Source organism: Miscanthus floridulus, chromosome 9 (assembly GCF_019320115.1).
Source record: "Miscanthus floridulus cultivar M001 chromosome 9, ASM1932011v1, whole genome shotgun sequence".
In the NCBI taxonomy this organism is placed as follows: Eukaryota; Viridiplantae; Streptophyta; class Magnoliopsida; order Poales; family Poaceae; genus Miscanthus; species Miscanthus floridulus.
The window spans coordinates 1,819,318-1,845,838 of NC_089588.1; the positions used below are offsets into that span (position 1 = coordinate 1,819,318).

Consider the following 26,521-nt stretch of genomic DNA (forward strand, 5'->3'; position numbering starts at 1 on the left):
TTGCAAACTGTCAAACTGAGTAGTCGAACCTGATCATAGTCTGCCGTGGCAAGGAGAGTTCTTGTGAGCGGCTTTGATGGTCACTTACTCGCTTGGATGTGCTCGACTATATAAACCGCACGCATAAAAAAATGAGTGGTAAAAAACTGAATTCAGGCAGGCAGTGACCTAGAACCAGTAGAAGATGCGTTATGCCCAACGTTTTAAATCTCCAGCCATGGTATTTAGCGAATGACGTCTAAAATAGCTAATAGTGAAATTAAATAGGGCTATAGCAGACTATAGCCACGTTAACACAAATATCTTGATCTACCCCCAAATAATCTTTCAACGGTACAATACACACATTGGATAGAAAAGATCAATTAATTTACTAATTCAAAGCACACAAACTCTTCATCTCATAGAGTAACCAAACAGATGAACTTTGATCTAACAGAAAGCTGACTCCTCACCATTGGCTTCAGAGCATACAAACTCTAATCCACTACAATCTCCCTCACAAGTCACAACCAGCACCAGCAGGCCAGAACATATAGAATCAACCCTGCAATTAGATAAGAAAAATCAGTATTAGTCGATGCAATGTGACATTTATGCTAGCATCAGGTGCTGTTAATTAGGATGTTACGAATGCTTACTAGTGCATCCTCATGCCAGAAAAACATAATAAAACAGCAAAACAGAGTAATAGCTTAACTGAGTAACAGCAGCTACTATATAGTCAGTTCAGAATTTTCAGATGCACCGGCAGAGAGCAGGCCAAAGTAGTTGTTGTTCTGTTAGGTCTCATTGCATGAGTCAGTGTGCATCTGAAATTCTGAACTGACTAAAGTAGTAGCTGCTGTTCTGTTAGGTTGCCTTACACTAATTAATTAACAACACCTCTGTCCACAGAACCAGCCAATATCCAACTCAGAATTTATAATTCATGCTAATGTTACAAAAATGGGTTTGAGATGCGAGCTTCAGCTATGCCAGAAAAATACTTTTTAAAGAAAATTAATATATGCATCACATACACAAGCTTTCTCAGTTCCTCGACACTAGTATAACCAAACTAGCAGGATCGCACAGAGCACTGACAAGCAGAGCACTGAATAAGTGAACAAAGCACTGACAGCATGCACATGAAAATCAGACCACGACTAACTAGCAGGCTCGCGCCAAAAAAAAGCAAATGCACTGAGCAGACGCAATGATCAAGAAACATTGTCAACTTACTATTCAGATATAATGAAACCAAGAGCTACTTTCAGCTCTACTGCATAATTGTAGCTAATGCTCACATAACATTTCTGAAAAAGAAGTGGTCACACAATACAGAAACATTGTCACAGTACTAATTTGTAATCTCCTTAGTCCTTTGGTTTCACAGATTTATTATGTGTATAAACAAACGGTCTCATCTACAGAATATGACCGGCTGAACAATCAACTGCCTGCATGCATAGTACATATGTGCTATATCTCCTATCCTGCTTTCATGTACAGAGGCTGAAGGAGAACAACCGAACAAGGTTAGGAGGAAAAACCAGATAAAGATTGCTACTACCCATATCTCATCCAGACAAGTTATCTTAATTCCTTATGCAATGGTTAAATACTTAAATTGTATATGCATTGATGTTTATGTTCAGCTCAGTAACTAGCTGTTGTTTTGCATTATTTTTGTCTCACATATGCAACTTGTCTTTGTAGGTTATGGTTAACTGGCTATTGTCGATGAAGAAATATATGATGCTAGGAGGAACCAAATACAAATTAATTAGGTAATTATTTTTGTACTTGTCCATATTTCATCTAGTGTGTTGTACCGCAAGAATAGAATCATCCTTCTAAATATGCATACAGTGAGCACCATGGATTGTAGGCTACCAAGGTAGGCATTGCAGTTTGCAGAACAAACTACAAATACAGCAAAATTAAAGAATCTGAATCCAGTGCATCTACATCAAAATATTCACATATGCAGATATATGAGTACTAGACCAAGAATGCACAAGTGATGTGCCATTGACCTAAACACGCTCCAGTGGAAACAAATCGACAGGATTGCACCTAATAAGAAACATAGAACAATAAAAAACTACCAGACCACCACACAGTTCCCAGCAGATCCAAAAGAAACACAAAATCACAGGCGTTTCTCCACCCGCGGATCGGACGGGGATCCCGGCGGGGGTCATTGCATCCAAAGGAGCCCTCAGTTTGTTGAGAACTCTTGTACTCCAGATCATATGGCAATTTAAATCCAATTCATTTGCACAAGGAGTGAAAGCAGCCCTCACAATGACTTCAAGGACACCCTTTTTTTTGCTGCTTTTTCTTCTTCTTTTTTCGAGGGGGATTATAAAGAAATATATTATGATGACTGACGAGTGGAGGAGAAGTATATTGGTACCGATCTACAAGAATAAATGGGATATTCAAAGTTGTACTAATTACCGGGGAATTAAGTTGATGAACCATACTATGAAGCAATGAGAGAGAGTTATCGAGCATCGCTTGAGAGCAATAACGCGGGTCTCTATGAACCAATTTGGTTTCATGCCCGGAAGGTCAACCATGGAAGCCATTTTCTTAATAAGACAAGTTATGAAGCGGTATAGGGAGAAGAAGAAGGACCTACACATGGTTTTTATTGACTTGGAGAAGGCTTATGATAAAATACCAAGGAATGTTATGTGGTGGGCTTTGGACAAACATAAAGTCACAACCAAGTACGTCGGGCTCATTAAGGACATGTACAACAATGTTGTGACTAGTGTTCGAACAAGTGATGGAGACACGGATGACTTCCCGATTAGGATAGGACTACATCAAGGGTCAGCTTTGAGCCCTTATTTGCCTTGTTTGCCTTAGTGATGGATGAGGTCACAAGAGACATACAATGGGACATCCCTTGGTGTATGCTTTTCGCGGATGATGTAGTGCTATTTGATGAAAGCCGAACATGAGTGAATCAGAAACTGGAGTTATGGTAGGAGACTTTGGAGTCCAAATGTTTTAGACTCAGTAGAACTAAAACTGAGTATATGAGATGTGACTTCGGCACTACTACTCGGGAGAAGGAAGATATTAGTTTGGAAGGTCAAGTAGTGCCTAGGAAGGATATCTTTCGATATTTAGGATCAATGCTACAGAGAGACGAGGATATTGATGAAGATATTAGCCATAGAATCAAAGCAGGGTGGATGAAGTGGCGCAAAGCATCTGGTGTCCTATGTGACAAAAGGGTACCACAGAAACTAAAAGGCAAGTTTTATAGGACGACGATTAGACCTGCTATGTTGTATGGTGCAGAATGTTGGCCTACGAAAAGACGACATGTTCAACAGATAAGTGTCGTGGAAATGCGTATGTTGTGTTAGATTTGCGGTCATACAAGAAGGGATCGAGTTCGGAACGATGATATACGTGATAGATTAGGAGTAGCACCAATTGAAGAAAAGCTTGTCCAACACCGGTTGAGATGGTTTGGATATGTCCAACGGAGACCTCCAGAGGCACCGGTGCGTAGTGGAATCCTAAGCCAGGATAGTAACGTGAAGAGAGGTAGAGGAAGACCGAAGTTGACTTGGATAGAGGCAATAAAAGGAGACTTGAAAGGATGGAATATACCCAAAGACTTAGCCTTAGATAGGAGTACTTGGAAAACAGCTATTCACATGCCTGAACCTTGATGGCTTCTGCTGGGTTTCAACTTTAGCCTATCCCAACTTGTTTGGGACTTAAAGGTTTTGTTGTTGTTGTATATTATGATGACTGAATGTGGATGGGGATAAAATAAATACAAGTAAAAAACCACGTATTAACTGGCTGCCCAAAGACAGACATAGGATATGTCGGTTAACCACTGTAAAATCATCACTAGAATTCTAGAAACTACAATAACTCAAAACTCAGCCATGTTGTCAAGTGGCACACAACAATGCCTTAGTCTCTGTCATTCATGCGATGCAGTCACACAGATCAGTAATAACACTTGAAATATACAGAACACAAGTTTGATACCTACATCAGACTGAACAGAGTTATATAGGGTGTACCCAGTGCAGAGAGCTCCCGCTCTGTGCGGGGAGTTCAACAGATAATATCAGTAGAGTACAGAATAACGAGGAAAATCTGACTAAAGGCTCTGCATCATCATCACCCAGCTTCACTACCCCAAACAAGCAGCATGGCACTTATGGAACCACTGACCAGGACTCAAAACTAGTCCTGCAACTGAATGGATGAAGTTAGAACTTAGAAAATCGCCACTGCAAATGCAGAAAAAAATAGGCGCTTTTCAAACTTCCAGTGCCAATAAGTAGTTTTCTTTTCTTTCTTTCTTTTTTTTGGAAAGGGCCACTACGTAGTTTGAACTTCTGAAAGCATGGAGAGCAAAGTTTAACTGAATTGCACAAATGTAATACTAAAAAGCAAAGGTACACGACACTTTTATTTTTGTTTCAGAGAGCAAACACAACAAAATGGATTGCAGTAAGAATTATGATCATTTTGCAATTACAAAAAGTGACAAAAGTTTGAACTGACATAGCTCCAAAAAATTGACTTCTGCTGCCAACCCTAGCTAGGCTGAACAAGGAACAAGACTGGAGTCCTGGCACATGCATTAGAAGAACTGGCTGAAGGTCATTATAAACAAAGGCTTATTTGGCTGATCTTAAGTCTATCTCATGAGACAGTTTTTCTCACAGAAAATCTGCTCAACAGGCCATCTTGATGTAGGCCGACAATGCAAGCAGACTGCGATGGGTGCTTACTAATTGCTCATTCACACAACCAGTGCACAAATGTACAGGTCTGAAATGCAAGAGGCAAGACTTGGAATAAAATAACATACCTCTCTATATCCTTAAATCTTCCTTGGTGACATAGATGGTGGGAAACCAAAATATGGATAGGGACCAGAAGCAGGGGATCTTGTCCTACCGACCCTCTCAATATTGAAAGACTTAATCTCAAGTGAAAAAAATGCTGAATATGTTGTTGTAACCTCTTCATCTGGAATGCATTCTATGAAATTGTATCCTTCAGCTGGACCACCAATGTTGCCTTCACAAGTATAATGGGCAGGCAAGGGGATGATACTCTTCAAATGCCACTCATGGGACTTCTCACTGCCATTTTACGAGAAGGTGTAATAATCCACAGATGTGCCTCCATAAATTATACTAAACATTGCAACCCTACTTTCCCCTGACTCCACAATGACGATTTGCCGCCTATCATGGCCAGGCAGGAGGCCAATAGTGCAAAACCGCATACTATTCATGTCGAGCTTGACCACTGTGCTCATGTTGTTTAATTTCCAATAGAAGCAGTCATACGTACATTGTTCTGAAATGAACTGATCAATTTCATCCAAGCCTAGATCGCCCCAACTGATAGCCGTACTGACACTCCAGCAGCCACAGCCCGAAGAGAAGATAAAACCCCCCAACCTTGAGCTGGATTGCTTCCAGCTGATCACACTGAATGATGTATCCTCCTCTGTGCCTCCTGAACGGATGAAGGAGGCCCTCGAATGGAAAATGATATCATTGTTTTGGATCCCGATGGAGGCGAGTAGGTCGTCGGTTATGGGAGGCAGCAGCAGGTATCGCCGAGACAGCGGGTCACACACCAGGAGGTCGCGAACGCGCTCGAGGAGGACGCGGCCGTCGCGGGCATCGCACGGAATCCAGCGGTCGCGAGGGAGATAGTCGAAGGAAAACGCGATAGCCCGGGCGACGGCAGCGGAGGGATGGGGCGCTTCGGCAGGATGGAAACCATAGGATCTAACGAAGCCGAGGAGTAAGGGCGGGTGAATGGAGCGGTACCGGCGGAGGAAGGCGTGGTCAGCGATGAGGCGGCGGAAGGAGACGCAGGCGGTGGAGGCGCGGGCGAGGTCCGCAGGGGAGGCGACGCGGAGCAAGATCTCCTCGAGGAGGTCGCTGGTTAGGGCCGGCGGCGGCCGCTCTGGATCCGTGGCATCGGGGTCGGGGAGGCTGAGCGGAACTCTCGACGCCATATTGGGCACCTCTCCGCCGCCGGCAAAAGGAGGAAGTGAACTGAGGATCGAAGAGGGTCATTTGTGTACGGGAAGAGATGGGAGACGGGGGAAGGGGATGGCGCCGACAGGTGGGCCCAGGCGGTCAGTGACTAAGCGCATCCTGTAGAGCGGGCCCAGGGCGCCAGCGATAGAGAGGGAGAGGGAGGCGGTGGGAGCTGTTGGGCTTGGCCGGGATTTCGGCCCGAGTTGAGAGTCGAGTGGGCCGAACAGAAAAATGGAAAAAGAGTGACGAAAAGGAAGATTTCGGCCCAAACTAAAAGTAAAGATTTATAATTTTTTCCAAGTTGTTTTTCAAAACATTTCGACTCCATTTAAAGATACATTTTAAAAATTCTTCGAATCTAGTTTGAAAAACTTTACAAACTTATTTTCAAATCAAAAGCCTTTGTTCTAGTGGCAGGGCTGTCCAGTGGGACGCTACCCATCAGGGTTCGAACCCTGGTGTCGCACCTTTTTTCTGGATTTTTTATAGAAAAAGTAGGGTATACGCATGCGTGCACATTCGGTGGTACTGTACGTTTTCCCACACACTAGAGGCTAGAAGACTCCCAATCCTTTCTTTGTGTGTGTATGGACGTACACGTGTGTGTGCGCCCACGTGTGGTGTGGGTGTGGAGCACGTGGGTGGCTTGGGCGACTCGAGTTTGTCTCGCCGTCGGTTGCGAGATAGTTCTTCCCTCTTTCGATTTCCCTCCTCCCTGCTTCAATCCACAAATCCATGAGCGTGCTTTCGATCTCGTTCCTGGTCGAAGTAGTGACTATCAACTCAATCACCCAGCGTCCAACAACCCAATAACCATGGTTTGTCGTCCGCAAGTTGGTGTGGGTTGCCATGGGCTTCCCTCTGTAGGAGGCCGAGGGATGGAGGGAGTAGAGCGCTTGTTGGATAACCTGAAGCTGTCAGCGGCAGAGAGGAGAAGCATCCATATCGATCCCGAACTTGATGGGAAGGCCAGGGAGACCCCTGCCCTAGTGGTGGGGAACTTGATGTCTGATCGTTGGGTGCAGCCGAAGCACATTGAACAGACGGTGGGATGGATTTGGTGTCCGGTGAGGGGGATTGAGTGCAAGGATCTGGGGGATAACATGTCAATCAGGCTTTGGGGAAGAGAAAAGCGTTAGACGAGGGGCCATGGATGATATCAAATGAACTACTGGTGGTGGTGGCGGATTTTGATGGTTCAAAATCACTAGATGAGTTGAATTTCTCATTCATCCCCATTTGGATTTGTGTTTCATGTTTGCCAATGAAGTGGACCGGACGCGGGCGCCTACTGCTGAGGCAGTCTAGGCAGCTTGCGTGGAGAAGAAGCTCACGAGGATTAGGGAAGAAGGATAAATAAAGAAGAGAAAATAAGGAAAAAAAATATAAAGAGAAGGGTAATATAATCATTTCAAAAAGATTTCTCTGTCATGGAAAGCTATTTTGCCAAACGATCTAACAAAATAGCTCTAGCTTCATCGGTAGAGCTGTTCGTGAAGCTAAAGCTGAAAAAAATAGCTCTACTAATTAAGTGGAGCCGTGCCAAATGGAACCATTGTGCTCAAATTGATTCTCATGGTCCCTTTGTTTTTATACGCATATCATAGTTCACAATCTGTGTTGATGCTCCTGTAGTGAACCATTTCATTTTCTTTTTCCTTTATGATAATGGATTCTGACTTAGTCACTTAGACCACACCAGCCGATCAGGTAAGAAGTGTTTGATTGTTTAATCTTATATACACTCTGTTGTGGTGTTATCGATCTTGTCATATCTTAATTTTAATTTGTTCTCTGCCACTGGTAAAGACTTATAGTAAAAAAAAAGTAAAAACGACTCACGATTTAGAATTGAGGGAGTATTTAAAAGTATGTATCATACATATAGCATGTGACCATGCTTCCATACTCGGGCGATCGACCAGATCAAACGATTCTAGCTAGAACGTGGCAAAATTCAGAGAGCCTAGCTAGTCTCCATCTGCTCATCGGTGCACCACCACTCGCCGGACGGAATGATCTCTCTGCACCGGGGCCGGGGACGACGTCGATCGGATCTCCTCCCTCACATGACGTGCGGCATCGTGCCGTAGGGTTTGCTCTTGATCCCCATCATCCTGCGCGTCCTGGTGATGAAGTGGTCCCGTGGCTTGACGGCGCCGGGGACGTGCCCGATGAGCGTCATGAACGGCAGCTCCGCCAGCGCGTCGCGGTGGCCGAGCGTCACGGTCATGGACGTCCTCGGGGACGGCTTGTACCGGTGCAGCTTCTCCTCCCGGGTGGCGCCCTTCACCAGCAGCCGGAGGTTCCGGGACACCACCATCGCTTGCCGCTGCGCCAGGTGGCCCTGCTTCGCCTCCGGCACGTCCGTGATGTCGCCGACGGCGAACACGTTCCGCAGCCCGCCGACGCGGAGGTGGCCGTCCACCCGGAGATGGCCTTCCTCGTCCACATGCTCCCCGAGGAGCGTCCCCTTGAGCCACCCAGACGCCACGGGCCGGCCCGTGCACACGAAGTGAGCGTCGGCCTCCACCGTCTGCCCCGCCGACGTCGTGAACTCCCGGGTGTCCGGGGTCGCCGACGCCAGGTCCACCGTCTGGTCCAGAAGCACGGTGACGTTCTTGGACCGCAGCCACTCCAGCGCCTTGGCCGACGCCCGGGCGCCCATCACCTTGAGCAGCCGCGGCGCGCCGTGGACGAGGGTCACGCGCTTCTCGGGGCTCTTCATCACGATCTCCGCCGCTAGCTCCACGCCGATGGGCCCGCCGCCGACGATCAGCACCGACCGGGCTCCGTCGATCCGCTCCTTGTCGTGCTGGAACATCTCCAGCCGCTCCGACTGCTTCTGCGGACGGTTGCACGTGCGCCCCGTCGCGATCACCAGGAAGTCGTACGCCACGGCGCGGCCGATGGAGGTGAGCACCACGGAGTCGTCCACGCCGACGGCGAACGCGGTCACCACCTTGGCCTGCGTCAGGTAGTCGGAGTGCGGGATGACGGTGCGCTCCACCGCCGCCGGGTCCACCTTGGCGCGCAGGTTCGCCCACGGGATCTCGAAATACTCCTTCCTGCATGCAGCACGGATGGATCCATGGACATGGAGCGCGCGTCACCGGCCATGCATATCAAGAGCAAGCATGGATCATCCGATCCACCATCCATGCGCGCTGAGAGAAAATCAAATGTGCATCCGACCAAACGGCGAAATTGAGCTCACGGGTCGATGAGGACGACGTCGGCGTGGTTCTCGAGCGTCTTGGCGAGGAGGGCGCCGGCGATGCCGCCGCCCACGATGACGACGCGGTCGCCGGTGGACCGCAGCATGATGCACGCCGGTTGGAGCCCTGCCTAGCTATAGTTCGTCGCGTCGAGGAAGTGCATGCGACGAACAACTCAATTGATCGGTGATCGATCGAGATGGATCGACGCTCCATCCGCTTCTGCGTCGTTGACGTTCTTATATATGGATGGATGAAGGAGGTTAATTTGGCGGGAGCTCGTGAGTTTGCTTCTTTTCGGGGTTTTCCCCCTTCTCGTGCTCAATTGTCATGAGAAGGGCCCACATGTCAATGAGCTAATCGTCCAGGAGATTGCTAAATCGAGCTTCCCAAAAATAGGACTGCTAGATGCTAATTGCTGCTAGCCAGAAAAGTGTACTTGCTAAGCATGTCCATTATATTTTATCATTTCAACTAGGGCCTCGTTTAGATGCTGAAAAAATTTCAACCCGATGAATAGTATCACTTTCGTCTTATTTGACAAATATTGTCCAATCGTGGACCAACTAGGCTCAAAAGATTCATCTCGTGATTTCCAACTAAACTGTGTAATTAGTTATTTTTTTTACCTACATTTAATACTCCATACAAGCGGCTAAAAATTGATGTGATGGAGAAAGAGTGAAAAAACTTGGAATTTTGGTGGCATCTAAACAAGGCGTAGGTTGAAGTTGGTCACCATGGTCCTAGAACACAACATTCAATTCCGACTTTCTGAGAGCAGCTCAAGGGCTCGTTCGGTTCCTTCGGAACAGTCCCCGGAACAATTCCAAGTTGAAAAGGTTAACTGATTTGTATAATCTTGATAAGCTAGAATGGTTCCTAGGTTCAATCTAAGCTAACCGAACGGACCCAGAAGTGGTCGTATTAATTGAAGCGTCGCTGAAGTTTTGTTCACCATGCCTCCTAGATTTCAGGCATGCCATTGCAGTATGCATTGATGATCTCTGGTGTGATTAGAGGTATGTTTGATTTCTTGCCTAGGCAAGTTTGTCTAACAAGGAAGCAATCCAGACCACTGATTTTGAGTGCCTGGTGGCTAGAATTTTTTGCTTATTCTACCAGACAGCAACCAAACAGGCCCTATTAGCGTGTGACTGTGTGGGGTCACGGTTTGAGGTTTTTCTATGTCAAGGCAAGGGTGGCAGCAGGTCTGGTCTGGATGGCGGCAGGGGCGGGCCCAGCTATATTCAAGGGTATTTAGTTGAATACCCAAATTTTTTGGCAAATCTTTTTGTACATATAGTGTTTATATATGTATTGTATATTGCAAAAAGAAGGAAAGAAAAGTATATAAATGAATAATCTGTCAAAAATTCAGCCCAAAAACGCTGCTACTCACCTTCCTCCTCAGTCCCCACCTGCTAGCCCAACAGCCCAAATACGACCCAAATACTGCCTGCGTATCTCTCTCTGCGTTCGCCACACATCACCAATGCTTCTCTTTTTATTTTCTCAGCAGCTCCCGACGTCTCAATATTCTTAGCTAAATCTTTTTTTTTTTTGCGTAAAATTCTTAGTTAAATCGATGGCCTGTCTCGTTCAGGGGTGGTATATACGACTCTGGAAGATGGATGGACGCATACGTATCACGCATGCCCATCAACTAGCAAACCAACCCCTGCCAGTTGAGGTTAGCTGGATATTAGGCTTTGGTTGTCGAAAAAACATTTAGGCTTATATATTTTCTATGTATATATGAGGCATCATACGTGTCAAATATTAGGCTTTCATTTTCAAAAAAAAAAAAAATACCCCTTTACATTTTGAATACCACCCTGAAAATCTTGGGCCCGCCACTGATGGCGGAGGATGGTTTCTGAACAATGTCTATGGACAAAGGAACTTGAAATGGAGTGGATAGTGTGGCGGGAGAAGAGGTGCTCCAATAGCCTCTAAGGATGAGGGGAATGCAAGGGGAAGGCAAGAACACATGTGGATGTGAGACGAAGTGAGAAAATAAGTTACGCATTGCTGTAGAGAAAGAGACAATAGTGGATGTCATATCTTGATCAATGTGGTGGAAAAAAAGCCTAAATAAAAGCCAAAATTTAGGCATATGATGAATAGAACCTCCCAAATAATTTACACCAATGATGGGGCTATACTACCATTCTTGTGCATGACATTTTGATGCAAATCATGCATGACGCGCCTTTGTATGCATTGAATTGGAGTTCCATATATAAAAGCTAGTTTTGACCGGAGAGCGAGAGCCAAGGGGGGTGAACCCCCTAAGTTAATATAATTTCCACTGAAATTTTAAATTCGATTAAATGTTTCCAAAAATTGTATGTTGCCAGTTTGGCACCCATAATAAAAGACATTTCTGGCTCCACCTCCGTTGGAGAGTACATGATGATAATATGAGCTTCCTCTTTGGACACATACGTATTCAATTCACGCAACCTTAAATTTTTGGGTTTAACAATAGTGCCAACATACAGAAAACTATCATGGTTGCACAATAGAAAAAGAAGGAATAAGCTCTAGGGATTCAGGTGAAGGGTTCTCCGTTGGGGTCCAATCCCTCTTGCCCCAGTGTCCCCTATTTCTATGTTTTTCCTCCGAAATTAAACTGATTCATATGAAATTCCAGCATATTTTTCCTGTTTTCTATGTTTTCGTGTCAAATCAGTCTTATTCTTGTGCTCTTATTCTGCATTCCAAACAAATCCTTAGAGGTAGAGCCAAGGATGTCGGCTTGCCCAACAGCAACCTTGGGAGGTTGGTAGGGCAGCAAAAGCATCGTCCGAGCTTGCTAGGGATGACTCAAAAATTGCTCCATAAAGATAGTTTTTTTTTACAACAACAACTTTTAATATATAACGTTAATGCACAGTACACCAGTGTGGGAAAAGAATTCCCAGATTAAAGAGCACATGCAAGTAAAAGCTACTGCTGATATGCTTATGTAAACATAGGTGATGCTTCCGTCGAGGGCGCGAGGCCCGTCAGGGCCATAGGGCTCACGAGAAGTGGCCACGATAGAAGTATGGATGGTCCTCGCTCTCGCACTCCGGTGGTGCTCCTCTCGACTGTCTGATCGACCTGTATCTTCGAGAATAAATAGTCTTGAGCTGTTGATAGCGAGAGGCTTCACCGGGCTTAAGCCAACGATGCCAAATCTAAGGATCTGCTTCAACTTACGTTGACGGTGAACCCAAACACCAATACTGCTTCGCCACTTCTATGTCTGTAGGAACAGGAAAGCAGATTCATGAAGAACAAAAACTTGCTCTGTAATACAACACGGCAGCCGTCCTGAAAAGATGCGTGGAAGGCACGTGTCGGCAACCGCTTTCGGGGGAGTCTGCGATGGCCACGGAGGGAGCCTGCATGCGTTCCAGCTCCCAGCAGGTGGGCCCACAGCGCAGGCGGTGGGGCCCAGGTCGTACCAGCAGGGGTCCACCACCGTGGGGAGGCACGACGCCGGGCCAGGAGAGGACGCGCGGGCCCGATTGGATTGCGGCGGCGGCGAACGGCGCGGTGTCGACGCCACGGGGGAAAAGTGCCGCCCCCTCGCCCTCATCGTCGCTGTGGCACTCGTGGCCACAAGCTCTGGCATGGGTCCAGAGTAGGCATCGCCAGCCACCGTGGAGCCGCCGTTGTCGCTTGCCGATGTGGAAGACGCCCGCGTGAGCCTCCGTCTTGACGAGCAGCAGCGCCAACTCGGGTGGCGCGCAGTGGACGAGCTCGTCGTTGGTCTCCTCGCCCTTCCTTGGTGACGACCAGGCCATCTCGCCCATGGCTTCACCACTGTGCCCCGCGACCGCGCCCATGGCTTCACCGCTGTAGCTCCGGATGGAGATCCAGCGGATCCGGAAGTGCCGCAGGCACCTGCGCAGGGACACAGACGAGCACCGCAGCACTGCCGTGCACGCGTACTGCTGGCCTTGGTCGCCGGTGTTGATGAAGGTGTTGCAAAAGATGCTACTTCCTTGGCTCGATTTGGTTGGGGGCGGCACCACGCGGCCCACAGATTCTTGGAGCAAGCAAGGATGGAGCACATGAGAAAAGAAGGGCATTATTGTAGTACTCACCTCGTTGCTTTGGAGGGAACTCTCTCCGGCCGCCATGGCCGCAAGAAGCTTGCCCACCCCCAAAAGGACGAAGGTGAGGAGGAGAGTAGTCCTCAATACACCCATCCGAGCGCCTTATTCCACTAAGGGAACTACTGGAGGAGAGGGCCGGGGGACCGACCCGCCTACCCTCGTCGCCGGCGAGCTCGCCAGAGAAGAAGGGCAGGGGGCCGGAGGAAAGCCACTGAGGGCGCTCTCTCACTGGGAGACTCGGGTAATATGGCGATGGCACATATATAGGCCATGGATCCGATGGTGGAAGCTGCCAGAGACAAAAGGAGGAGAGCAGGGTGGGGTGATTGCGGCGGAGAAATGTGTAGTACGTGCAACCTTAGTTTAAGTGTGTAAGACACACTTTTGTGCCTGGTGAGACAAACAAGAAAAAGATAGTAACAGTTTCCTCACAAAGCACTGAGCATGAAGCCATCGATCAGCATGCAACGTCGAAGCCAAAGGCAGAAGCAGAACACACTGGACCGTCATTAGAATTCACTTTACAAAATCATTAAGGTACGTACAGGAACGTTAATACAAATATACAATGAACAAATTGTAAACACAGCTACTATCTGCATGGATCCATCATCTGGCACGGGAAAGGTCGCGACTCGCGACAGATCATCATCGAATCGGATGCCAAAACGAAGAGCGTACGTAATGCATGTTCCAGTCTTAACACCGGCCGGTCTGGACGACACCCGACTGATGAGCGTGCGTCACTTGAAAAGGGCTACGACGGGCAGGAACGCGGCGAGGACGAGCGCCGGGCAAGCGCTGGCGGACGCGCCGCCGCGGGCCTTGGCGCCGCCGGAGAGGTACAGGTAGTAGTACGGGTTGGACGACGACGACGACGAGAAGTGCGAGGGCGCAGACGGGGAAGACGACGACGAGCCGCTGCCACCGTCGCCGCTGCTGCTCTTCGGTGGCGGCGGCGGGGGTGGTGACGGCGGAGGCTCCGACGACGAAGAAGGCGGGGTCGAGCACGGGGACTCCGGCGCCGGCGGGCTCGTTAGTGGCATGACCGGGGGCAGAAGGTCGTTCACTTCCCCCGGCGGCGGCGGGGGCAGCACCAGCTCCAGGTACGGCGGTGGGGGCCCGGACAGCGGCAGCAGCGCCAGAGCAGGCGGCGGAGGCGCGGTCATCGGCAGGATGGTCGGCGGCGACTCCGTGCAGATCGTCGGGCACGTCCCGCACTTGCTCACGCACAGCTGGTTCGTGTCCGGGCTCCCCACCGCCGGCTCGCCCTCGTCACCGGCGACGACGACCGAGAAACAGCACGAGGACACCAGCAGCAGCGACACCACTGCCACCAATGACGACACGGCCGCCCTTCTTCCCTCCATTGCCGGCTTGCCGCCGCCTAGGTAGCTCGATCGCCGACAAGAAACGCAGGACACACTGATGCGCTTGCTTGCTTGCGTAGCTAGCTGCGTTGCGTGTGCTCGCTTTCACAGGTGAGGAGATTCCCGCGAAGCTGGTGGACCTCTTGGTTTATAAGACGGAGGCTGGAGCTGGAGGCCCAGCGCGGCAAAGAAATGTGCCAAACTTGAGGCGCAAGCTCCAGCGGAATATTACGTGGGCTGAGTGAGATGAGAAATGCTGGCTGTAAAGGGAGATGCTCTTGAAATCGGCAGCAAGGAATTGCCGATTCCTCTTACGGCGCAGATTAATCCCAACAAATCCGCAGCTTAGGCTTAGCCTTCATGTGCATCTCCAGTTGGGTGAAATGATAGGCCACAGGAAGTATTAAGGAAATAGGTCAAAAGATTTCCAGTGAATGATGATTCGTTGATGCTTTCCAGAGTACAAGACAGGCAAAGGATATATGCTGAATTGCTGCTGTGTACTAGTACAAAGACAAGGTGTGCTTCCTGCATTCCTGCTGGTTCCTGGTTCAGTTTCCAGGCAAGCAAAATGCTGGATGATGATCGCTGATGTTTGGTGCACTATTTTAGTTAACGCAATGTAAACCAGTATTGGGCAACTTGAAAACCTTGTACTTTGAACATTCGACTTTTGGAGCCACTCAATCAATATGAAAATCGGGTGGGGGATCCTCTCCCTCCCCGTCGACTTATCAAAAAAAAAAAAATCCTGGATGATTGGATTGGATCAAACAAATCTCAACTGTCCTGCATACAGGTGGGCACTTTATCGAGAAGATTACTCACAGGATTAACCAAAAAATGATATGGCACGGCCCCAATGGGAAAGACCTGCTGACTGTAAGGCTGTTCTAAGTTGTACAACAGTGTCTGTTGTTGTCATAGTAGTAATTACAAGTTACTACTATTATAATGGCAACAAAATGGGTGAATAAGCTGTACAGGCTCTGCTTTCTCACTCGACAAACATCTAAGTACATAGACGAAATCGGGTGGTTGCACCGTTTTCCTAACCACCACCCGTTTACCCTCTGAACATCTGTCAATTTGATGTACTTTACAAAATAAGGCTTGAATGCCAACAAACACTAGACATAAAGACTAGAGTTCACCCTTGTACAGAAAGGCTAACCATGGAAGGGAAATTTTTTTGCCAGCCTTCAGTCTTACCAGTCCAATTGCCCACACCTGGTGGGAAGGGAAGAATCAAAAATACAGTTACAAATTAACGCCTGTCACGAGTCAGTTTCTGCTTCTGTTGTTGTAGCTGATTTCAGCTTTTGGCTTACAAATTGTCCCTTAACTCTTGGCCTTTGCTCTGCAAGCTTCTTCCTGCTATGATATCTAACCTGTAGAAATGAAATACAAAAGGTTGAGTTGATAAAGAAACAATTTGGTAGTTATTTAATGACTAAAAGGGTTATCAAATGAAATACCTTTTTCTCGAAGCATCTATCTTTCCTTTTCATGCGAAACTTCATCAATGCGGCTTCACGGCGAGTCCTATCACTGTTTTGGATGCCACTTTCGTTGCCACTCTCTAGGGCAACCATTGTATGTGCATTGATATCGGCTTCACCACTACCCGTGCATCCACTTCCTTTACAGATATCTTGGCTGCAGCTTGCACTCTGGTTAGCATGATCCATGTGAGCTCTCGCCATGTCAATTGGTTCTCCTGATTCACGAAGAATTTGTCTTGAATGATGCAACTGGTGGTTTTCCTCTGACTGTTTGTGCTCATCAACCTGAGATGGTTTACCAGGAGCTTCATGGTAATTAGATTGACCAGAGGCGTGCTGGATTGCTGCCGTGTTGATTCCAGCTGAATCACAGTGCATAAGAGGACCCTGTGGGTAGTATACTGGCTGCAGAATTGCACCATAATGGTAGGGCATCCCAGGACCGACAGGAATTGGAACAGGTATAAACCCATATGAGGGATGGCTCATACTGTCCTTTCTATGGGAAGAACTACTTGCACCAGCATCTTCCCTAGCACTGCTGGAACACATGATGGCAGCACCCTCCATGCTACTGTCCAAAGTAATTCGAGCTTGCCTTGTACTCTCACCTGTATTATGTTCATTGGGAGGCAGCAACACCCCATTGGGTTGGAAAACTGGGTCCTTGCCATGAACATGCTCTTGCCCAGTGGTGCAGAGAGAAGGAAAAAAACTGTATCTCGCCTGATGGTTCTATCCTTTTATTGCCATATCTGTGTCATGTTGAAGCGATGGACAAGTACAATAAAGCTAGTCAGAGTTATGCAACACATTTGAGGAGTTACTAACATCAACTAATGGGTCTATATGAGTACTAAAACATGTAACCTCGTAAACAAACAAATGGGCATGGACAGAAAGCCATGCATTAACAGATAATTTCCAGCCACGTTCAAGGACTAGATAGGCAATCAGAATTTATTTAGACTAAAGTTTAGAACCCATCAGCACAAAGTACCTTGAAAAGGCAGAGGAATTCGAGTGATTAAAGATATCTTTTTCCCTGAATTCTTGGTTTTTGTAACCATTAAGATGGTGTTGCTTTCCCAAGTTGGTCTCCAGAAATTGGGAGGGGGAAGAATCAGCATGACCTATTGCAGCACCCTTCGTGACAGCATTATTTTCCATGACTGAAGATTGGCATTTTCTGTCAGCTGCTGGCTCAGTCATACCCAAATCTTTGCCAAGATTGCTTGGACGACGTGAACTTGTATCCGTGATCCTCAAGGCATTATCCATAATTTGCTCAGCCACTTTTGCAGAAGTAATACCGTTAAGGCATTTGGGACACACATTCTTCTCACTTCCACTTGGAGCACCTACATGCGATGAAATGACAAAATACCATTAAGGCAAAATAGAGTGGTGCACACTAACTCACTAATAATAGAGCACAAGTTAACATAAAATTATGTAACCAGGTCTGAATTCCTTACCATCGCTATCTTTTGACGCATCCACTTTTGTGTTTACCCCATCATCATAAGACTTACTTTGTGGTTCAATTTTTTTGGATGAACCAGCCACTTCATCTCTACGAATCTCTGGTAACTTCTCAACACTCTGAATTTCAGCCTCCCTCTTGCTACCAAAGCTCTGATCAAGACAAAACAGTCTATAATAATGTAACATGGCAAGGAAATCCAATATGAATGTCAAGGATATATCAGAACTGCATAAAGGATGAAATGATGAACTCTAATTGATTCCATTAAACAGTGCCAGTTACAGTCACTACGTAAAGTCAAGAAAAAAACCATCATAGAAAAGGACATGTCTCTAAATGTTATACTGTCAAACTTTACTACTTTCTATTAAACTGGCGTTGTCAAGCTAAGCAGGAATGCAAATATGCAACTGAACACATGCATTAATGCCAGTTGAACAGATAGGTGTAAGCAAGGTTAGATACTTACTTGGGCATCACTTTCCTCATCGCTGTTTTCTCCTGTCTTTGACCCATTAGCAACATTGGCACTTATATGATTGCTGGCTGCATTATTTTCTGATCCATTTGTCTGGCAATTCATCTGCATTCAATTCTTAATGCCTAAGTATCCCAAAGAAAAACTATAAATCAACAGTATATAAAAGATATGATAAAAGCTAAATTGGCTACAAGACCATTCTCCAGTTTTTCACCAAGGATCTCAGATAACTACTTATATATAGTTCATAAAGCTCCAAGAAAAAAGACAGCCAAACTAAATCCAGATAGGTTGACAAATAAAATCAAACAAAGCATTTGGATAAGGCTACATTTTGCGGCATGCACCAATATGCCATGGCAAAAGGAAGCATGTTCTTAAAGACCTGCAGAAAAAGAACTTACTGCATGCCGCCTCCACACATGTTGCCATAAGTTACGCAGCTCGTTCTTTCTCACTGGTTTCACAAGGAAGTCCACTGCACCCTTCTGCATGCACTTGAGCACTGTGCCAATAGAATCTTGGGACGACATCACTGCCATAGGCAACAAGTGCAAAACCGATGAAACCCATAACAAATCTAAATATTAGATTCATCAATTCTCTTAATTCAAGGCCGCTTGTGATGCATGTATGGCATTATGTCAGATATAAGCACATCACTATACTAGGCCGATCAGCTGATCAAGTGGTTGTCATAACATTAGTTTAGTTGATTAGGAAAATATGAGCTACAATAACGGTTGAATTGACATAAACACATCAATCACATGTTGCCCAGCTCATCTTTTGTTCTTTGACGAAAGTGCTGTTCATATTTGGTAAGGTCTTTCTTGTCTTTTTGCACACTCAATGTAAACATCCCCTATATTTAGCATAGATCCAGTACCATTAAAATAAGTACTTGAATTGATGTAATGCTATGGCTATCTTGGTTCCAACGGCTACCTAGAGCACTGCAATTCAATATTTTCTAATTTGATTTCCTTGATGTAATGCTGCAGCTATCTTGGTTCCAACGGCTACCTAGAGCACTGCAATTCAATATTTTCTAATTTGATTTCCAGGACTACCGCCGCCTCATTTTTTGTTGAGCTAATGCCATGGATATGTGAATTCAAATTGGCAAGTACCCGATGAAGTGGAGAATTTCCCAGCCAAGATATGTGATTGATTATAGAGTTTAGCCTGTGCCTGTCAAAGAAGTGTATATATGTACCACTCAAAAATCTTATAAAATGATAATTTGGCTCCAATCACATACTTGGAATCAAATTCTGCAGAACAGAACAGCAGTGACCACACAAACTCTGCGAACAAACTACTTCCACTCCCATATTCCAAGCACTCTAATGCCATGTTAATCCTTGAATGGTATGTACGCAACACTTGGCTTACAGCACAAGGGGGGAAGATCACAGAGGGGAATCTAATCTAACAATGATGACACAGCAAACCTTAAAGCTGCTCATACGAAACAAGCATCCCGGTTTTAGTAACAAGCATGTGCGGAGTATAATAATATAAAAATTCAGGCAGAGCTGAGCAGTGAGCATAAAATTATACAGTATATCCGGCATCACCAGTCCCTTGCTTGAAGTTACCGCTTGGCTACTAGTGGAGCCTAATCCATTCCCAGGGTCGATTTGATCCAGAAGAAGGAGAGAAGAAATCGAGGCACGTCGTGAGCACACACGAAGCATTGCGGGGGAAAGGAAATAAAATATGAATCTGGCTTCGATCGAGCAGCGAGTAGGAAAAAGGAGGCTTACTGATGACGGGGATGTTCTTGCACTCGTCGGCGGCGACGATCCTGGAGAGCAGCTGGATGCCGGAGAGCGAGGGCATGGCGACCTCGGTGAGGACGAGGTCGAAGGCGTAGGCGCGCTTCCGCATGACCCCCCACGCCTTCATCACGTCCGCGACCGCGGCCACTGCCGTCCGTCTCCCGGAGGGAGGGAGAGGAGTCAGAACAACGGAGCGCCGAGAATTTCCTTTCCGGGGGGATTAACGACCGCGGGCTGTGGAGCAGGGAGGAGAAGAGGCGACTCACCGCGGTAGCCGCACTTGCGGAGGAGCGCGGTGACGACCTGGCGCGTGGAGTCGTCGTGCTCGACGAGGAGGACCCGCAGGGAGCGGCGCGGGAGGATCTGGTCCCACCGCACCAGCGCCCGCCCGTCCGCCGCTGCCGCGGACGCGGGGGACGACGACGCGCCGGCGCCGGCGCCCGCCTCTCCTCCACCACCTCCGCCTCCTCCTCCGGCGGCTGCGACGGCGGCGTCGGCGTCGGGAGACATTGATTGCTGCCGGGAGGAGCGGAGCGGAGCGGGGCAGAGCAGGAGTCGGCTGGGCGAGGCCGCCAGGAGAGGGAAAGGGAAGAGGGGGATGGAAGGAGCGGTGGGGAAAATATCTGCAATATTATTTTTCCGCGCGGTCAGCGGCGACGGGGCGGGGAGCGAGACGAGATCATGAGATCAAAGCCGGAGGCGGAGGGGAGGCGTGGGGTGGAATACCACGGCAGCACCCACCGAGATATTTTCCCCTCCCCTCGCCTCTCCTCCCGCGCCCGCTGTTGAATTTAGATATTTCGGGTGCCCGATTTTTCCTTCATTTTTTGTTGTTGTTGTTTCCTTGGCGCGTGCATCTGCATGTGCCGCTGCAGCTGGGCCCGGTCCGGCTTGCTGATGCTTCTCCGGTTCACGGTTCTGGGATTCGACCGAATTGGGCCGAAATTCGGTGGGATTCATCCATTTCGGACAGGCCCGAGAAAAAATGGTACCGGACAAAATATTTTGGCCCAATTTGAATTTTCGGCCCAGCCCATGGTCTCTAGCAGCCTGCATAAGCCCTCCATAGCTATAAAAGCACAAACACAGAAGTGAAAACCCTAGAGTTTCATTTTTCCTCACTCCCGTTCGTCTGGCTGGCGGCGGCGCGCCTAGCGCGTTGCGCGCAACCAGAAAGCGCGGCGACGGATCTCCCGCTCAGTTCATTCCTTCCCCCTCGTCTCCCCTTCCACTCCTCTCCTCTCCTATCCTGAATCCTCCCCAATCCCTAATCCCCAATCCTCCATTGTTGCTGTAATGGTTCATTCGGTGGCGCCATGGAAAACAAATCACCAAGCTACTGGTAGCAGCGGCATCAGCCAGATGAGGGCCAGGGGCAGTGCAAGCATTAGCCGTGGTGATGCTGCAGATGGGCATGCAAGGGCTACAGCACCATGGTCGGCACTACTTGTGAAATTAAATTTGTGCTTGCTGCAGTCTCTGTTTGAAAACTATTGGAGTATTTATTGTTCTTAAGCCTTGATCAAAGTATATGTATTGTTTGATCGTTTTTAATTGATTTGTCTGCTGTTCTATTTTTTATCAAAAATTCGGACCAAATTTGTCAAAATTGGGGCAAATACGAAATGTTTGACTGGTCAACTTAACTGAAAACCGGTCCGAAATTTCTGAAATTTCCGAATTTCGTCAATTTCGGTGACCACCGAAATTTTTAGCGTTTTGAATCCCAAAACCTTGCTCCGGTTCTCCTCGCGGACGGGCGGACGGACGGACGGACGGATGGATTGCGCGAGTATGTACACGTAGGCATGTACTATTTTCCTTTGATTCTAAATTGTAGACTAGTCAGCGTGTCCGTACGTGGTTACGGAACAACTAAATTTTTTATACTAAAAACACACGGATAGCATAATAAGATAACAATATTGTTAAATTAAATATCGACGTTAAAGTGACATTTAATTCAAAAAACAAAGTTCGTGAAATTAATACAGTCACGGAGAGCGCGGCGTCGCAGGCGCATAAACTCTACTGTATAGACTTTTTCATGATATGACTAAGATAATATTTTATATCGGCAGAAAGAATTCTCCGATATCCATTTCTTTCATGCGCCAATAAATACATAAATAAGTTCCGCTGCTTCTCTATATAATACTGTACACACAAGTTCGAGTATATATTTAAATATTAGTACCTGTCACATGGATAATACTACGTGTCTTAAAAAATCTCTCATAAAATTTTAAAACAAAGTATGTTATACTCATCGTATAAATATGTGTGGCTTTAGGACTATTCCACACAGACATATATGGTAGAATAAGGTATCAACTTGAGTGTCTGTTCCAAGATGTTGAATTAGGTGTTGTAATTCTTAATTTCGACACATTTTTCATGTTATGGTAACCAATGGTGATACTTTTCTTAGTGGTGCATAATTTTATGGTGCACCTCTTGACTATCTGAGTAAGGACTAGTTAGCACTGCAAAGGCTCATAAAAACTGTTGAGAAGGCCAAGGTTGAGTTTTCCTCCACTATGCATACTAAAACCTATGTCCCCGTTTATCATTGTCGATGTTTTTGATGAAAAGCAATTCAACATTACCATGTTAGATATAAGTTTGAGTCTCTTGTGAGCAATATCATAAAGGGACTCTCATTTTTTATGTGATCTGCCTCAAGGATATTGGTAGGATGATAGACCCATGTTGGAATGTCGCATAAAAAAGTGTCCACGTTTTATCCATGATTTATTTCTCATGAATACATACGGGTATTATGATAACACTAACTACACCAAATAAAAGATTAGAGAGAATTTACATTGCTTCTAGAACGATTTATTTATTAAGTTCTTTGGACTCTACAGGTAGTTTTGAAATGTCTGTTTACATGTCTTACCTCGTATCCTAATTCAAAATTTTGTAGTTTAATTAGAATATGGGAAAATGATTCAAAATAAACAGACCCAAGGGCAATTTCAGCAAAAACAGCAAGCGAGGGTAATAAAACAAGTGAGCGTGAAACCAAATAAAAGGAGGGGAAGTAATTAAATGTAGGCAGATTTAGCAAGATTCTCAGAAATGCAAAGAGATTCTTTTTGTCTTAATTCTGTTTCCTTCTGTGTTAATTCTCTTTTCTTTTGCTCGTTGCTATGTATGCTGGTGCATACAAACATGCAATGTGTATATGGATAGCACAATAATTTTTTACTTCATATTTTACCATGATTCCTCTATCACATGACAGGCAATATTCAATCAAGGAAAATCGCACCAAAGGACGCAACTTGTGGGAGATGTCGTGGGATCGCAGGCGTGGACAGACGGACGAACCAAAATAAATGTCGCACCAAAAAATATTCACACTTTGTTCTTTTTAGCTGTAGGAGATTGTATACCATTTTGTCTTTTAAAAGTAGACATCATCGCATATTTAGTTGTATAGTAAAAGTTATATATCTTGAAAATCTAAATTGTTCTCACAATTAAAAATAAGAAAAAGCACTAGTTACACAATAATGGTTGCCAAGGTTATCGTGGCCAACTAACCAAAGTTGAAGGAATAATAACTAATTTAGAATTCATATGTGGTGGTGGTTCATCCGACCCACACGGCTTCCTAATCCTATCGCCCCCACTATGGGAGCCGTAAGGCTGATGTTATTCGGTCTGTTCGTTTATTGATTTCAGTCAGGACTTATCAGTTAGTAAATATTATTTTTCTTTCACAACAAACCAGCATCAGCCGGATTTATCATTCTAGAAATCAATCAGCGAACATGCCGATTATGGGCATGTACACGTCAATACAACAACGACGCTTAGCCAATCCTTAGTATGCTTAGTATTTCAGGCCTTGTTTAGTTTCTGGGTGTAAAGTTTTAAGGTGTCCAGATACTAATAACAAAACAAATTACAGAATTCATCAGTAAATCACGAGATGAACTTATTAAGCCTAATAAATCTGTCGTTAACACATATGTTACTGTAGCACTTTATTGTCAAATCCTAGACTAATTAGGCCTAAAAGATTCGTCTCACAAAGTAGTCGCAATCTATGCAATTAGTTATTTTTTTAGTTTTATATTTAATACTCTATGCATAAGTCTAAACATTCGATGAGATAAGGTGTAAAATTTTAGAGGATAAACGAAACAAGGCCTCACCTAAGAAGCTCCTCAAGAAGCCCTACTAAATAGGGGTGTTGTTGTATACACTTTATCAGTTAGCACCTTTTGTAAATGCTAAGATAACTAAAGATATTTATTTTTTGTCCTAAAATAGTCTTAGCAACACTGCCAACATATATATTAAAAAAGACAAAACGTCTTATAATTTGGAACGGATTAAGTACATAATATTAGCTACTCGCTCCGTCTTGTAATATAAGGTATCTAAGCATTCGTTTTTTTTTTCAAATTATAAGATATTCTAGATGCACAAAACCCGTCAAAAGACAACATTCACGTACGTACCTATTATTAATATCTATCAACAATCCAAATATGGTAATCAGAGAGTGTTACATGTGGCATTTGTTTCATCACATACCATGTTCAAAAAATAGCTTGGATCGCGGTAGTGGATCAAACATATCTCAGCGGAAAAAGTCTACTCCACCCCCTCAACTATGGGGGTTGGTCTACTTCACCCCCTCAACTATGAAACGGTCTGATTTACCCCCAGAACTTTTCAAAACCGTCTATTTTACCCCTAGGCGGTTTTCGACGGCGGTTTTGCTACAGTAACGACGAGTTTGCTACAGTGTCAGGGGGTTTGTCTTTTTCTTACTTCCGCTGAATCTTTGAAAAATCATAGTAAATCACAGAAAAATCATAAAATGGAAAATCTAATTTTGTTGGACTCCACATGAGTAGATCTACACAATGAACATATAATACGGTATGCTTTAGTACAATTTTTTTTTGTAGCTTTAGGTTATTTGGAAAATCCAATTTTGTCTATAATTAATTAGAATTTATCTATAACTAAGTTATACATAGTCCAATGAGTATGAAATTTTTACTATAGTTCAAGCATATAATAATTAGCGTACCATAAAAATTTCACCACAATTGGACCATAGAAGCTGCAGCTATGAATTATTCCAATTAATTACGGACAAAATTAGATTTTCCAATTAATCTAATGCTACAGTAAAAATCTTGTACTAAAGCATACCGTATTATATATTCACTATATAGATCTACTCATGTGGAGTCCAACAAAATTAGATTTTTTATTTTATGATTTTTCTATGATTTACTGTGATTTTTCAAAGATTCACCGAAAATTAAAAAGAAATTCAAACCATCAGTACTGTAGTAAATCTGCAGTTACTGTAGCAAACCGATGTTACTGTAGCAAACCGCTGATAAAAAACCGTCCGGGGGTACAATAGACGGTTTTGGAAAGTTCAGGGGGTAAAACAGACGGTTTTGAAAAGTTCAGGGGGTAAATCAGACCGTTTCATAGTTGAGGGGTTATGTAGACCAACCCCCATACTTGAGGGGGTGGAGTAGACTTTTTCCTATCTCAGCTGATCTACAACTTGTGCTTCTAGTGGGCCCCGCACTGGCCACGTGAGCTACTAATGGGGTCCAGCTTATTCCATCGCAGGGAACGAAGGACAGTGCAATGTCAAATGAAATCCTTGGATGAACATGCAGGATATCCCTCGTCTCGTGACGTAGACGCAGCTAGGTTAAGGAGCTTGATTATATTATCGCCGCCAACTAATCACGTATAATATTTTTATTAAAAAACTGTGTGTGGCTGTTGTTCGCCCAACCCACATACAGTACGTATGTACTATATCTTCTCTTTTTTTAAACTTATGTGTGATATATATACCGCGATGCAGGAGCCGGCTCTGTCGCTGCTAATATATATAGTGTGCTCGGCCGAGCTCGCAAGAAAACAGAGCCGTAGGTGTGTGATTAGTTTACAAATTTACTTATCCCGTTTCACAGTAATTTCACAGTGCGTTGTATTTACGCAAAACCTAATCTCCCACGACTAAAAAAACAAAGCGTGAACAATTTTTGGTGCGATATTTGTTTTGGGTCTGCCTCTCCTCCGTGTGATACCACGCCCGCCAGAGATCCGATCCCACACCCGCCAGAGATCCCACACCCACATCCTCCAATCACGCTCGCGAGATTGCGTCCTCCAATCACGTCCCCATGCCCCTTGCCGATCGCGCCCTCTCCCTTCGCTCATACATGCCACAGCCTCCTGAAAGGTCCTAATATAGCTAGAGGGAGGGTGAATAGCCTATTTAAAAAATCTACAAATCAACTAAAGCAATTTAATTAGTATGACAAATAGTGAAATGTAAACTTGCTCTAGCTCTACAAAGGTTGCAAGCCACCTATTCAACAATTCTAGTTGCAATGATTACTAGGCACACAACTTGCAATATTACTACTCACTAAGAGCTCTCAAACTTGCTACTCTAAAAAGCTCCACTAGATGAACTTAAATAACAAAACAAGCTCACA

General features: G+C 45.5%; 3 protein-coding genes and 1 pseudogene across 4 annotated transcripts; all 4 read right to left on the reverse strand.

Annotated features, from left to right (window-relative positions):
- Window positions 1-159: 159 nt before the first annotated feature.
- LOC136481191 (uncharacterized) lies at window positions 160-6,082 on the reverse strand. 2 transcript variants are annotated; one of them, XR_010764647.1, is made up of 3 exons: window positions 5,832-6,082; window positions 4,022-4,230; window positions 160-547 (listed from the first exon to the last, which is right to left on the reverse strand). XR_010764647.1 is itself a non-coding variant. In XM_066478545.1 (2 exons), exons 1-2 carry the CDS (start codon window positions 6,020-6,022, stop codon window positions 433-435), a joined length of 306 nt encoding a protein of 101 aa, XP_066334642.1. In that variant the 5' UTR covers window positions 6,023-6,082; the 3' UTR covers window positions 162-432. The 2 variants fall into 2 exon arrangements, 1 of the variants encoding a protein (XP_066334642.1); XM_066478545.1 differs by lacking the exon at window positions 4,022-4,230 and having other exon boundaries at window positions 162-547.
- Window positions 6,083-7,916: 1,834 nt separating this feature from the next.
- Window positions 7,917-9,455, reverse strand: LOC136481192 (uncharacterized). Its single transcript, XM_066478546.1, has 2 exons — window positions 9,265-9,455; window positions 7,917-9,115 (listed from the first exon to the last, which is right to left on the reverse strand). The coding sequence occupies exons 1-2, from the start codon at window positions 9,369-9,371 to the stop codon at window positions 8,113-8,115; spliced, it is 1,110 nt and encodes a 369-aa protein (XP_066334643.1). The 5' UTR covers window positions 9,372-9,455; the 3' UTR covers window positions 7,917-8,112.
- Window positions 9,456-13,903: 4,448 nt separating this feature from the next.
- On the reverse strand, window positions 13,904-14,848 carry LOC136481194 (classical arabinogalactan protein 9-like). Its single transcript, XM_066478547.1, has one exon. The coding sequence runs from the start codon at window positions 14,748-14,750 to the stop codon at window positions 14,124-14,126; it is 627 nt and encodes a 208-aa protein (XP_066334644.1). The 5' UTR covers window positions 14,751-14,848; the 3' UTR covers window positions 13,904-14,123.
- Window positions 14,849-15,582: 734 nt separating this feature from the next.
- On the reverse strand, window positions 15,583-20,758 carry LOC136483278 (two-component response regulator-like APRR9; annotated as a pseudogene).
- Between the last annotated feature and the right edge of the window lie 5,763 nt (window positions 20,759-26,521).